This window comes from Fonsecaea pedrosoi (genome assembly GCF_000835455.1).
Source record: "Fonsecaea pedrosoi CBS 271.37 unplaced genomic scaffold supercont1.7, whole genome shotgun sequence".
NCBI lineage: Eukaryota > Fungi > Ascomycota > Eurotiomycetes > Chaetothyriales > Herpotrichiellaceae > Fonsecaea > Fonsecaea pedrosoi.
This window is the reverse complement of record NW_013550609.1, coordinates 2,021,744-2,036,510: the sequence shown is the minus strand read 5'-3', so window position 1 is coordinate 2,036,510 and position 14,767 is coordinate 2,021,744. Positions and strand designations below refer to the sequence as shown.

At 53.1% G+C, this 14,767-nt stretch overlaps 4 protein-coding genes across 4 annotated transcripts; 3 read left to right on the top strand and 1 right to left on the bottom strand.

The window, feature by feature from the left end:
* Positions 1–2,294: 2,294 nt before the first annotated feature.
* Positions 2,295–3,491, top strand: Z517_10794 (uncharacterized protein; the record flags this gene model as incomplete). Its single annotated transcript, XM_013424403.1, has 1 exon — positions 2,295–3,491. The coding sequence occupies one exon, from the start codon at positions 2,295–2,297 to the stop codon at positions 3,489–3,491; it is 1,197 nt and encodes a 398-aa protein (XP_013279857.1).
* Positions 3,492–3,965: 474 nt separating this feature from the next.
* On the bottom strand, positions 3,966–4,386 carry Z517_10793 (peptidyl-prolyl cis-trans isomerase PIN4; the record flags this gene model as incomplete). Its single annotated transcript, XM_013424402.1, has 2 exons — positions 3,966–4,148; positions 4,243–4,386. 2 exons carry the CDS (start codon positions 4,384–4,386, stop codon positions 3,966–3,968), a joined length of 327 nt encoding a protein of 108 aa, XP_013279856.1.
* Positions 4,387–5,652: 1,266 nt separating this feature from the next.
* Positions 5,653–10,879, top strand: Z517_10792 (uncharacterized protein; the record flags this gene model as incomplete). The annotated part of the gene is made up of 4 exons (XM_013424401.1): positions 5,653–6,159; positions 6,213–6,707; positions 6,763–10,624; positions 10,689–10,879. The coding sequence occupies 4 exons, from the start codon at positions 5,653–5,655 to the stop codon at positions 10,877–10,879; spliced, it is 5,055 nt and encodes a 1,684-aa protein (XP_013279855.1).
* A 1,380-nt stretch (positions 10,880–12,259) lies between these two features.
* Z517_10791 (uncharacterized protein) lies at positions 12,260–14,284 on the top strand (the record flags this gene model as incomplete). Its single annotated transcript, XM_013424400.1, has 5 exons — positions 12,260–12,365; positions 12,419–12,744; positions 12,842–13,163; positions 13,226–13,250; positions 13,330–14,284. The coding sequence occupies 5 exons, from the start codon at positions 12,260–12,262 to the stop codon at positions 14,282–14,284; spliced, it is 1,734 nt and encodes a 577-aa protein (XP_013279854.1).
* Positions 14,285–14,767: the final 483 nt, after the last annotated feature.

Genomic DNA, 14,767 nt, shown 5'->3' with positions numbered 1-14,767 from the left:
GTTTTCCTTTTGATCCTTCCCCTGCTGAGTACCGAGTACTGGTACTTGTCGAATCGTGTTCGTAGTGGTGGGTGGGTGACGGTGGTGGTGATGATGGTCATGATGATCGTAACGACTGGTGATGGAATATCCCGGGCATGGCCTGCAGCCTATCGTAGTGTGTCCCACCTCTGCATCCACCCACCTGCGCCAAAGCTGCGAGTCTAGCTCCTCCCCTACCCAACACCAACCATCATCTTTCTGGGCACCCCAAGCAATCCCCCCATCGGCGCCCCAAGAGCCCCAAAGGCCCCAAACCCCCATGCTTCGGAATGGCTCCAGCTGGGTCCTGTGCCTTGGGGAGCACTACTTGACTCGACCGTCAATGGCACGGATGGCTAGGCGGTAGGCCCGGGCCCTCGCGCTCCTCCCCTCTGCACCAGGACAAATCGTAGGCGTCCCCCAGGATGGAGATATATTCCCCGTTCCCAGAGGTATCGACATCTACTTATGAAGCGGTCAGTCTGTAGGTATCTTTCTGACTCTGGCTTTTCTTTTCCCTCGAAATTTCCATGTGAAAATCATGATAACCCTATTGTATTGGACCGTGAGGAAAGCGCCACTGGCAACTTCCGTCTTTCTCCTATCTCACTCCTGGCAGCCATTCGTGGCAACAAGTATCATCGACTCGTAAGGGAGAGGTATGTCCGGAAGGACGAGTACTCCGTTCCTCTGCACCGCCAGGATCTCAAATCGCAAGGGTGGATAAACCCCACTTCAAGGATGGCTGCAAGTAGGTCCTGTACCGAGTACTCATAGGCATCCAAGCAAGGGACTGTGGTTTCGTATCACAAACACTCCCACCACCACTGCTCCTCCTCTTTGAGTTTTGTAACTGGTACCTTGTCGCCGGGATCGACTGGGTGGGTGGGTTCCTGCTGGGCACTGCTGGCACTGCTGCTATCTCTCGCGCTCCGACGGGTGGGGTGGGGCCCTTTTTGCTTCACCAGGTATTTATTCTGCTCATTGCTCATGGCCAAGTTACCTTAGACCCGGTTCCGATGATGATATGAGAGAAAAAAAGGGAACCTTGGGCGACCAGGACCAGGGTGCGGTGGTGGGGGTTGAGCGACATGGAGTCCAAAAAAAAGAAGAGACCAACTCCCAACCTTTGTTCGGCGGGATCCCACGTTGTTCCGTTCCGCCTTGCCGCGAGCGAATGCCTGTGATGAGAACGGGGAATCCAGCCAAAGTTGTTTCCCGCTGCGAATAAAGCAAGCCTCACTAGCCTTATCCTTATCATTCCTCCATCGTACTTTACACCACAATCTTCGGTAGAAATGCAGCGCGCATCAGCAAGAAACCTGCCTTGCCAACCAGCCAGCCAGCCCATCCAGAAACGATCGCTTGTGTCGCACATCAGCGAAGAAGAACCAACATCGTCGGGCATCCTTGGAGGCTAGCCACAAGCCCCCCCTCCCCCAAGCCTCTTCCGATCCATGTCAATTCTACCTGCATTTTGCCGTTTCCTGACATCCCCGATTGCTATCCGCCCTCTGATTCGGTCCTCCCGTCCTCAACCAAGTGATCAAGGTCCATTTGCCTGACAGCACGCAGGCACATGCCTCCCTGACTCTGTCCTGTCGGCAGACGCTCCTCGATTGAACCGAGACGCACACGGTACTATCGGTCCTGCACCTCAGCTTCTGTGCAGATAACGACCTTGCGTCGCTCCTCCATCCAAAATACCCATCCACCCAGCTGATAAACTTCTCCTGAACCATCAGAGTTGGATATTGCGTGCCAGTCCTCTCAGGCTCTCTCTCTCCCTCTCTCTCTCACTCTTCCTCTTTTTCTCGAAATTTTTGCTTCCTTCCCTCCTCCCCCCTGCCTCTCTGATCTCTCGTCGCTATCCCCGGTACAATGAGCACTTATCTGTGGTACACGTTCAGCTGGAGTTCTTTGAGAAAGAGCTTTGCGCCGTGGTAACACCCACCTCCCCCAAAACAGCTGCGTATGTCACCCTTATCCGCCATCGCTCACCGTACCGTTGGTTCTCGGACGAGACCAGCATTAATTGTCATGGATGCTGACCCGTGGCCAGGCTCAACAGTCCCATTCTCGACTCAAGATTGCATATAGAGATATCACACAGCCGGTGATATCACCCTCTTCGGAGGGGGAGGGGGTCATTACCCTTACACACAAGCCTCTTGGACCTTAGCGACATCTTCATATGCATTGCATAGATTCCATTTCTTTCTTCCGGAGACGTTGATCGAATCCCGGGCGCCGGTACCGCTGGTCTCGCCTCGATGTTTGGCTCGAACGCGTTGCCGTTACCCCCACCCTTTGCTCACGATCGTCCTCTCCGGTTGAGCGCTGAAAGCGCCCGTCCCCTCCCGACCGGAGAATGTCGATATCTCCTGTTGCACCCTTCGGCACAGAACCAACAATGTTCGTGCCAGTCCTTCCACCTCAACCGGAGCGCGCCTGGCAACATCTGTGAATGTGGCCATCAAGCCTGCTACCATGTCCACCGCGAAAACAACAATGAAAAACATACGGATACACTCAATGGTGTTCTTGATAAGATAAACGTCGTCTTTGATAAGGTCAAGCGTATGGAGGAAACCATTCAGAATGAACGCAGTAACCGGGATTCTGCTTTACAGAGAGAAAGACAGATGTGGGAAAGAGAGATTCGCATCTTACGTGAGGCGTTAGCACCCTTTTACCAAAGCGAAAAGGAAATGCGTCGACGCATCGTCGACATTGAAGATCGAGTGGACGGCAATTATGACGAGCACGTCCGCCTCAGGGACCGCGTCGTGGCCGTTGACGATGCCACCATGTCAATGGAGAAGAGGGTGGAGGAGCTCGAAGATTTTCGCTTCAAGAGGCGACGCGTGGGTCGCAATAACACCCAGGATCAACCTTTGCAGAACGGCTATGTCTCGTCTGACCCGGACAACTTTAGACGAGTCTCTTCGAGCATCGACGGAGGTTCGGTGCGTACGCCTTCATCGAGGGCATTGTCGCCCAATGGGACCGCGCCTGCTCCCGCACCGGAGCCAGAGGAACCTCGTTCGAGTGGAATCCTCAACCTGGTCGCTGAAATCCCCCGTCCTGGACACTTTGTCAATCTGCCCCAACGTCTCTCACCGCCACAAGAAGAGCCAAGATCAAGTGGCTTCTTGACATTAGACATGGGCGAGCGACTCAAAGAGAGGGCTGCCTCTGAGCAGGTAGCACAGATCTCCGTCCACCAGGCTTCTCGAATTACTCCACCCCAAGATCGACCAAGTCCATCCAACTCTGCAAAGTCCAACCAGGACATCCCTTCCAGAGCTACTCGAACCCCTCCCGAAATCCTCAACCCCAGAATGCCAATCATAGATGTCATGGTGCTCCCTGGCAACGTATCTCCAAGAAAGAGAAAGCATCATCTCGACCACATCGCCCTGGATGTGCTTGCCGATGTCACCGTCGCCAGTCCACTGATGCCCTAACGACCAATTTCAATTCTAGCTACCTCACTCATTTTCGCCCTTCCACCATTATGATGTGGTAGCCATGGCTTGTTTTGACCTCGCCATCTGTGGTGAGAATGATTAGCAAGGGGTATCCAAAGGGATTGAACGGTCATTTTGGAATGTAGCATTGGCACCACTTCTTTTATCGCGCGCAGATCTACTCTTTTTTTCACCTCAGAGGGTTGTCGGAATGGCTTGGGAACGCTCATTCTGTGGCTCAGTTCCTTTGTTGTACAGCTAGATGCCAGAAAATGAAACAACACGGTCCTTGTAACCAGTCTCAGGAAACGAGATAAGGAATCAGACTCACATTTTGGATTTGCTGTTGTGGAGGGTTCTAATTCGTAGGCCACTTTTTCAAAGTCCCCATGCAGGCTGCCTCTGGTTTTCCAGCCCAGTGATCCGCCTGTACAGTATAGATTGATAACGAATGTGCCATGTCAGCCCCGGTTATTTTGAAGAATTCAGTGACTGGCTGACGCAGAGGGCCTGCCAAAGGAAAGGATGACGATAAGTCGCAGACGCCGTACCTTGTCGGGCCTTATCCTCTGAGAACTCCCTTGCTACCTCATCGAATTTGACACCTTCGCGCAACTTTGCCAGGGCTTCCTCTTTCTTGGAATGCTTTTCGCACTGTTGGGGAATCAGAGGGGTTAAAAGGGAGTGTTTGACTGACAGGAGTGGCTGGATATACCACCCTTTCTGCCCAATACCGGGACCAACCTACCAAAATGTGTCTGACGTTGATGGATTGAGCCGCTTTCAGCTTCCCACTTCCACTGGCTGCTGGGCCATCATCGTCTTTGCCTTTGCCCTTGCCTTTGGCACTGCCAGACGAGGATTTGCCGGAATCTTTGCCCTTTGGTGCCATTGGACCTTACTCGGAGAAGTACCTTTTGCGCAGGGATAGTTATTGTAGAAGCACTTGCAATGAAGTGGTATCAAATTGCGTTCTGAAATAAAAAATGCTAGGACTGCTATTGAAACTCGACTGTGAGGTGCCGCACTGGCAAAAGTTGGTTGCTCTCAAATAGGGTATTCTCGTAGCCGCGTGGTTTATTATTGATAAGGAAATCCAAGAACGGAAAATAGAGTACGAACGCGATTATGACCCTTAAATTTCCTTTTTGGACTCGCGTCGGATAAGCTCTTGGCGGGCACAGTGCAAATGACGCTCGCTCCCTCGTCAGCCCCAGTTCGTGCCAGTCTCGTTCCCGGGGTGGGCGTTTTGGCACCACCACTTGGCCGTGGTCCTTCTTGTTCCCCCTTTGACAAAAAAGTCAGAAAAGGTGCCTTGTGGATCAGCCAGCGAGCAAACCTCAGCAGGTGCCCGTCATTCTCCTCGCTTCCAGCGGCCACCCTGCGCACCACTCATACCAGCCTCAGCACAAGCAAAAACCCTCCAACTCACCGAGCGAAACGGCTCTGGATATGAAGGGAAACACATTTATGTGCGATATGCAGTATCGCAGAGGGACCGCATCCCATAGATAGGAAAATTGCTATACCACTTGCTGCGTATATACAGAGTCGTCACGTGACGGCCCTTTGAGGTTTCTTTAACGCCGGCCGGGATTCGCGCTTTTCGAGGAAAATGGTGATTCCAGACATCCGGCATGAGCTTGGGCTTTTGGGACTGCGCACCCACGGCTGCCACCAACTGCGATTGACCATGACCCAGCATCCTCTTCATCGCCACCAACCTTCATCTCCTTTAATCCTCCCTCCATTCTCATCACCATCCCATCGCCTTTCCCCAATTGCGCGACGGTGAAATACATTTCCATTGCCCCCCCAGCTGAACAATTATGTCGCCAGCCCCTTGAATGATTCCGAATCCGGTGACACGACCTGACTGTGCCAACCGAACGCCCTTGAAGGGAAACCCAAACGGAGTGGATCGACCCTCGTCTCATCCACCCCAACCCATCCTCATCGCGATCATTGTCGTTGGCGAACAAAAGAGTGCCTCCCACCTGCTTGCAGCGCCGTGCCACGATTTAGCAATGGAGACTGGGCAAAGGCAATAGATAAACACCGAGATAGCGACTCCCATGCCAGTAGGACCATCACACCAACGGTAGACCCAACAAGATCCACGACGTTTAGTTGGTCAACAAGGCAAAAAGATTTCACAATGTCTGGATCGACACCTTACGCGGTTCGTTCGCCGACGCAGTCGAACCAATACCCACCACCGTATTCACCAACTCACCCGAACCGCCCTTTTTTCGTCCACGAGCCGTTCCAGATACCTCCTCAACACCTCATCCAAACTCCGCCTCCATTTCCTCCTGCGTCGCTGGTCCATAGCCCGCATCATACCCGGCCCACGTTGGCATCACCCTTGCCTTCGGCGAGCGCCCTACCTCCGCCACCACCACCTCCTCTTCCTCCTTCGATAGGCGCAGGACCGCAGTATCAACCTCTGACATCAAGTCCACCGTTTGCGCTTCAGAGATCGTACTCTGGACATCTGGTTCATCCCAGTATGCCGTCAGCATACGATGTCAATCCTTCGCACGCGCATCCAGCTGGGCCCCCGAGTTCGGCGCTGCAGTCTCCTTTGAGGGATCACCATAGCCTCACCAATGGAAGACCTGGAGACATTTCTTCTTCAGATTCGCGGCCTCAGTCGAAAGATGTGAGTTTTCAAATGCGCTGCCGCCCCAATGAGATGCTGACTTTGTCCCATAGAAGCCTGACAGAGCGAGCAACCCAATGTCCTTTGCGAGCATTCTTGGTCCTTCGAACAATGAACCCTCTCCTAAAATGGCTGAAGCAAAGCTGCCGCCAGCGCGACCAGCGACACCGCCGCCACCACCACCGTCAGCGCCGGCGCCAGTGCCGATATCATTGCCTGTGGTAGAAAGCAAGATTGTGCCTGAAAAAGTCCCTGCGACGAAAATGCTAGATCTTAGTCCAGGTCTGCCTTTGGGGAATGGCCACACCAAATCACAATCGAAGGCGGAAGCAGTATTCCCTCCTAAGAAACATCTCGCTCCACCACGACCACGAAAGATACTAACAGAGGGGGAGGCCGACAAGATACTGAAGGCCCTTGCCGTTATTGATGAGACTGTTTTCAGTGATGCCGAGGATGCGGCCTGGTCTGAATACAAGGAACGGTACAAACAGAGAAGCAGGAAGAGAGCTGCAGATGTCTACGAAGGTGAACTGCACAAGCGGAAGGTAAGTGATTCATCTACCGCACCCAACACAACAGTCCGGCTGACCTCCCTCATAGCGTCGTCGCGGCTATCTTTTAGAATCTTTCATCCGGTCCATGGACAAACAAGCACTCATTGCCACCCAACGCTTCCGTGAACGCTTTGAGCCTATCGCCGCCAAAGAAATTGCAGACAAAGATCACCAGAGCGAGAAGGAGAGAAAGAAAGATATGCAGCGCAAACGCCGTCGTGAACAACAGATTCGCAACGAGAAGGAGAGACTTGAGGAGCTCGAACAGCGTGCTCGAGAGGCCGAAGATCAAGAAGAGGCACAGAAGTATCTGAGACAAGCAGAGAAATCCCAGGCCCGCATCAAACAAACCACTGAATTGCTCGAGGGCATTCCCCCTCAAGAAGACATGGAAGTCCCAGCACCAGCCCCCAACTATGAAGGTGGTGTTACCTCGTCCTTCCAGCTCGCCACGCCCGAACCTGGAGAACCTCCCAAGAAGCGAAGCAAGAAGGACCCCGGTGCTCCCTCCGCTCGTTTGAAGAAGTCCAAGGAAAAGAAGCAAGCCGAGAAAGATGCCGCAGAGGCGGCTTACGCGGCAATGGAAAAGGATGCCTTGGTCCAGATTGCACCCAAGGAAGAATCAACACCCGCTCCATCAGGAAAGTCCAAAAAGTCCAAAGTCCAAGAACCCCCCGCCAGCCCTCCACCCCAGACAGTCAACTATGAATCGAAAGGGTACGTTCAAATCTACGAGCAAATCTGGAGAGACTTGGCCAGGAAAGATATTCCCAAAGTATATCGCATCAAGCAAGTATCTCTTGCTACCAGAAGCGAAAATCTCCGCAAAACTGCCATCCTCGCGAGCAAACAAGCGCGCAAATGGCAGGAACGCACCAACAAGAGTATGAAGGATACACAAGCACGAGCGAAACGTGTCATGCGGGAGATGATGTCCTTCTGGAAACGCAATGAGCGAGAAGAGCGAGATCTACGTCGTCTGGCCGAGAGGAAGGAGATTGAAGACGCAAAGAAAGCTGAGGCGGATCGTGAGGCCAATAGACAGAAGCGAAAGCTCAACTTCCTTATCTCACAAACCGAGATCTACTCACATTTCATCGGGCGAAAGATCAAAACAGACGAAATCGAAAGAGCTACAGACGATGCCGAAGTTGCCGGGGCTGTGGAGAAGAGGGTACCTGCCCCAGATCGGGACCGTGGGATGGACGACTTGTCGCTGTCTGATGAGCACGGAAATCACAAAGTCACAAACTTTGAAGACCTCGATTTCGATGCCGAGGACGAGTCGGAGCTGAGAAAAGCCGCGGCGGCCAACGCTGCAAGCGCATTACAAGATGCACAGGACAAAGCCCGCAACTTCAACGCGCAAGACCCGATGGATGCCTTTGATTCTAGTGAGATGAACTTTCAGAACCCCACCATGGCTGGCGATGTCCAGGTCTCCCAGCCCAAGATGTTACAAGCGCAACTCAAGGAGTACCAGCTCAAGGGCCTCAATTGGCTGGTTAACCTTTATGAGCAAGGTATCAACGGCATTCTGGCAGACGAGATGGGTCTCGGCAAAACCGTGCAATCCATCTCGGTCATGGGCTACCTTGCGGAACAGCACAACATCTGGGGACCGTTCTTGGTCATTGCTCCCGCCTCGACGCTACACAACTGGCAACAAGAGATCACCAGATTTGTGCCGGCCATCAAGGTTCTTCCATATTGGGGCAGTGCAAAAGACCGCAAGATTCTGCGAAAGTTCTGGGACCGGAAGCACATTACTTACACGAAAGACTCCGAGTTTCATGTTCTCGTTACTTCATATCAACTTGTCGTTCAGGATGCTCAATATTTCCAGAAGATCAGATGGCAGTACATGATTCTGGACGAGGCGCAAGCAATCAAGTCGTCGAGCAGTTCGAGATGGAAGACACTTCTCGCTTTCCAGTGCCGCAACCGACTTTTACTGACCGGCACGCCTATCCAGAATAACATGCAGGAGTTATGGGCTCTACTCCACTTCATCATGCCGACGCTCTTCGACTCTCATGACGAGTTCAGCGACTGGTTCTCAAAAGATATTGAAAGCCACGCGCAGAGCAACACCAAGTTGAACCAGGATCAACTCAAGCGTCTGCATATGATTCTCAAGCCGTTCATGTTGCGACGTGTCAAGGCCCACGTGCAGAAAGAACTTGGCGACAAGGTTGAGAAGGATGTCTTCTGTGAGCTCACCTACCGACAACGAGCATACTATTCGAATTTGCGTAGCAAGATCAGCATCATGGACCTTATCGAGAAGGCGGCGCTGGGTGGCGATGAAGATACTGCCACACTGATGAACTTGGTCATGCAGTTCCGCAAAGTTTGCAACCACCCGGATTTGTTCGAACGAGCAGACACGACGTCCCCCTTCTCCATGTCGTATTATGCCGAGACTGCCTCATTCGTCCGCGAGGGGTCATTTGTGCAAGTTGGCTATTCAGTTCGCAACCAAATTCAATACGATCTGCCTCGAGTACTTTGTAATGATGTCGGAAGAATTGACATTGCCGGGCCTGGCAATCCGTACGCTGGGTTCCGACGCGCTGGCTTCAAGACCAAGGGACTTGGGGGCTTGATGAGAATCTGGACTCCTGAGCACATCAAAAACTCGGCGGAGGAAGACGGAGCTTTCTCATTCTTGCGATTTGTCGACACCTCGGCAGGTGAAGCCTCATTTCATGGCGAATCGGGACTTTTTGAGCGCGCGATGAAGCTCAAGAAACAGCAGGGACGGAGCTTACAAATCTTTCAAGATTCTGAGGACGGACCCGACGGGCCGCCTGTGCATGCTATGTTCAACATCGTGGAAAACCAACCGCGTCGGGCCCTGATGGAACTGGACCCCAACTCGAACCTCGCGAGACTTTGTAATGTTTCCACGGATACCCTTGCAGAACACGGAGTCTCAGTGCTCGAGCCGGCGGCCCGGCCAAAGGCGTTGGCTCCGCCGATTGAGATCAGTTGCTTCGATCAATCCTCCATCTCTGAGCGACAGTTGACCTTTTTCAACATGGATATTCGCAGTACTCTGTACCCGCTGGAAGCTTCACTCGAGGAGAAGTTGCTTGAGCGTGACGTGGATCCTGCCAATTTCCCCATCTCCAACATGCTACCAAGGCCGGAATCTGCGAAGGCCAGGTACACCAACATCTCGGTGCCATCGATGCGCCGATTTGTTACAGATTCGGGCAAGTTGGCGAAACTGGATCAGCTACTCCGAGAACTCAAGATGGGCGGCCACCGTGTGCTCTTGTACTTCCAGATGACGCGTATGATTGATTTGATGGAAGAATACCTTACGTACCGTAACTACAAGTATTGTCGACTGGATGGTAGTACCAAATTAGAAGACCGGCGAGATACGGTGCACGACTTCCAAACGCGGCCCGAGATCTTCATCTTCCTATTGTCGACACGTGCTGGGGGTCTCGGTATCAATCTGACATCTGCCGACACCGTCATCTTCTACGACTCGGACTGGAATCCCACGATCGACTCGCAAGCCATGGACCGAGCGCATCGACTTGGTCAGACCAAGCAGGTTACTGTCTATCGCCTCATCACTCGAGGCACGATCGAAGAACGAATCCGCAAGCGGGCGATGCAGAAAGAGGAAGTCCAACGTGTCGTCATCACCGGTGGAGACGGGGCTGGTGTGGACTTCAATACTCGTGATCGACGTGAAAATAGGACCAAGGATATTGCCATGTGGCTTGCCGACGACGACCAAGCGGCTCTTATTGAGCAAAAAGAGAAGGAGATTGCCGACAAACCTGACGAAGAGAACACGAAGAAGCGAAGCAAGAAGGCAGCAGCAGCAGCCGCTTCACGCAAGCGAAAGGGCGAGATGAGTTTGGATGACATGTATCATGAGGGTGAGTGCTTTTTCCCCGGTCTAACGTTGTTCTCTGTCGTTGGCTGACCGTGTTTCCCCTCCAGGCGAAGGACATTTCGAAGATGCTTCAGCGAAACCATCCGGCGCAGCAACGCCAGTAAGTGCGCCCGAGACGGCGGCCGGACCAAAGCGCGGGCCGCGTGGTGGCCGCGGTGTGAGCAAGAAAGCCAAAACGGCCAAACAGAGACTTGCAATTGTCGATGCTGAAGGGGATCTGGGTATGAGCGGGACATGAACCATCAGGGGCGATCTGGAACGTTTCATGGAAGACGCAGCACCAAAAAGAGGCACGAGGGATATTAATATCAAAGACAAAGGGACCCGGGTCTACTGGGGTTTTGAGATAGAATTGGACAGAGAAGCAGGGTATCGGGAGTGAATTTTTTAGCGTTTGATGGCGCCCAATGTACGATTATGGGATACTGTTTGCAACATTCGAGGGCCGTACGAGGTTACGGGATGACGAAGCGGACTGGGGCTCAGACTCATACCGGCTTTGGGGGTGGAAGAACATTGCATGGCAGGACGTGGGAGAGCGAGACGAGAGTGTTTGCTGTGGGTGAGGCGTGAGGATCATGTTCTCACGGGTGGTATTCGGGTATCAGCAGCACCTTTTCGACATGGCAATGTGTTGGGTTGGCCAAGCAAAAAGATTCATCATCAGTTTATCATTCAGAAGAACAAAGAGGGTTTGACAATCTTGACTCCTCCTGTTTTCCATGTATTTATCCGAACTCTCTGACTCGGTGGCTTCGGAGGTCGTCGCCGACGAGAATGCGGGTACGAGTAGTTTGTATATTGCTGGCGAGTGGAGGACGTCGGACAAGGACGCCTGTCTGCGGCCCTGGTGGCCCTGGACCTTTTGGAAGATAGGTTCATGAGTATGAGATACAGGTGGATTGTTTCAAGATCAACCTCTAGGGCCAGGTGGTCATGTCCGCGTCGAGGCTCCACGGAGGCGATGGGGTTGTGATGATAGCGACTGTGATGGAGGATGGGAAAGTGGAGGAGCGAGTGCCAGGAACCGCAAGGCCCCCTGTCAAGGAGAAGGAATCCGCAGATGAAAGATACGAGTATGTCCAGGATGTCCAGTACTCGTGCTTCATGCCTCGGAGGAGGTAGTAAGGAATAGTCGAGGGTGGCTGATGGTGATGGTGAGGACGAGGATGAGAATTCATCTCGCTCTCGAGCATGCACCCCCCCCGCCATTTTACTTGGTGCAATGTTTACACTGCCCGTGTCTCCCCCTTCAAATCGCCCGCGCACAACCTTGCATTAAATTATTTTCCACCCACAATCCAATCCGTCCGAGTCTCTGCCGGCCACATACGTCCTTGATAACCCCCTTGCGACGCCCTACGACGGCCCGGCGCTCGTCGAATAGATAAGCTCATGAAGCTTGTTTGTTGGTGGATCTCTTATATACAGAAATGATTCAGTATCCATCAATCAATCGCCATGGGGTAGCTAACAAGTATGATAGATATAAGTATCAGTGTCCACTGCCGCTCATGTCCTCCTCCCCTGCTATCGTTCGTGCCTTTCTTGTCTTTTTCCTTTCTTCTACCGCGATAGCCTCCAGTTGACAGGTCTTTTCGCCTGCGTCCACCACACCATGGCTCCTCGCCGCCTGTCCTCTTTGGTGGGCAGTACCAAGGATGGACCGTTTGACTCGACTATTGCGACCGAGACCCAACTGGCACAGCTGGGCTATGAGCAAGGTATGCAACCCTCTCACATGACGGAGCCTCGTTGCTGACTCCCTGGACCAAAGAACTCAAACGCTCATTCTCCCTTCTGGGCATGGTGGGATTCAGCTTTTCCATCGTCACTTGCTGGACCGCCCTGGGAGGGACTTTGATTGTGGGCATCGTCGCTGGCGGTCCTCCCGTCATGGTCTGGTCGTGGGTGGGCATTTGTCTGCTCTCCCTGACCGTCGCCTACTCGTTTGCCGAAATGTGCTCCGCCTATCCCACTGCGGGCGGCCAGTACAGCTGGGTGGCTATCCTCGCTCCGCCCAAATACGCCCGTGGTGCCGCTTTTGTCACGGGGTGGTTCATGTGTACGGGCATCGTGGCCATGGGCGCCGTCAACAACTTTGTGAGCCTCTCTGTGGTCTCGCGTCAATTCGTCGCGTCAATTCGTCATTCCTACAAAGCCTTGACTTACTAACTGTCTCCTCGACGTATTCCAACAGCTCGGCGCAAACTTCATCCTTGGAATGGCCAATCTGAACAATCCATCCTACACCATCGAGCGTTGGCATACCGTGCTGGTGACCTACCTGATAGCAACACTCGCCGCCCTCTCGAACGTCTACCTCTCCCGCTGGCTCAATCAGATCTCTACCTTTGCCGTGGCGTGGAACATTCTCAGCTTTTTTGTCGTCATCATCACCATCCTGGCCGCCAACGATCACAAACAGTCTGCCAGCTTTGTATTTTCTGATTTTCAGAATCAGACCGGTTTCTCGTCGGGCGGCATGGCTGTCATGATTGGTCTTTTACAGACATTGTTTGGTACGTCGTAGACTAGGGTGCCTTTTTTTGCTATTTTCTCCATCTTCTAACCACCCAGGCAGGTATGTGCTGCTACGATGCTCCTAGGTAAGGACTGAAAAGCCCCTTGTTATGGGTCAAATACGCTGTACGTCTTGTAGGCTAATCTTTGTGCTCTCTTTCCCAGCCACATGATCGAGGAAATGCTCAACCCGGCAAAAGAAGCACCCCAGGCCATCATCCTCTCTGTATACCTAGGTGCTGTGACCGGATTCGTGTTCCTGATCTCGGCGTTCTTCTGTATCGGCGATCTCGACGCTACGGCAACAACGCCGACAGGGGTGCCGCTGATCCAGATCTTCTTCGACAGCACAGGCAGCACTGGAGGGGCGACAACGCTCGCCTCCATGATCACTGTCATCATGCTCATCTGCTCCAACTCGCTGATGGCCGAGGGGTCGCGGGCACTCTGGGCATTTTCACGCGACCACGGTCTGCCCTTCAGCAAGCTGTGGGCCCGCGTGAACAAGAGGTCTCAAGTCCCCGTGTACAGCGTGCTGCTGTGCGGTGTGCTCCAAGCCGGGCTGAACAGCATCTACTACGCCTCCTTCGAGGGGTTCTCGACCGTCATCTCCATCGCCACCTTTGGCTTCTACCTCTCGTACGCAGCGCCGCTGTTCGTGCGGCTGTGGTCACTCGTCACACACGCCAACCCGGCCGCGACCACCATCCGCGGCGGCGTCTACACCCTCGGCCGGTGGTCGCCCTACATGAACCTAGCGGGCCTGCTGTTCCTGGTCTTTGCGGGCATCGACTTCAACTTCCCCCAAGTCGGCCCCGTCACCGCCAGCAACATGAACTACTGCAGCGCGGCCTTTGGCGTCATCGGCCTCGTCAGCATCGTCACCTGGCTCTTTGACGGGCGCGAGAACTTTACGGGACCCCAGACCCCGGGTATCGTCAATGCCATTGACGCCGCCGCCGGTGGAGGTGACGACGACAAGGGATTGACACCTGACAGAGTGGTGACTGGCGACGTTGATGTGAAGGACACAAAGGATGAGAAGCACGCCGTGACGGGTTCGCCCGGAGGGGGAAGCAATGAAACGGTGACCGTCGGAGATGTGGGCAAGATCGCATAAATCTCGAATGTGTACCTAGTCAGCCAGATAGGTAAGTAGGTGGGTAGGTGTACTCATAAGGTAATTGTCCAGAATCGGCCGGATTTGGCCAGAACTTGGCCGGGCGTAAAATTGTCGTATCATGAAATCCGCATTCAGTTAATTACACTCGTTGTATAATCCTAGATAGTTAGTATTAGACACGTGCATGGATTGGACAAGAAAATGTCTCTGCAGCTTTCTGTCTTCTGTCTTGGCCACACGTATTGAATGGAATGACATGACATGGCATGGCATGGGAAAGTGATTATGATTACACTTATGAATATAATGATTCATATATCAATGGGCTCATGACCATGGATTGGGTTCTTGAGTGTCTGTCAGTCTGTCTGTATTCTAGTCATCCGCCCTGGTACCTATGTAGTACTAGCTAGGTAGGCTTTACTCTCTGATTGAACGTTTTAATCACTAGGGCATTGTGAAATGGACAAAGCCCTTGTA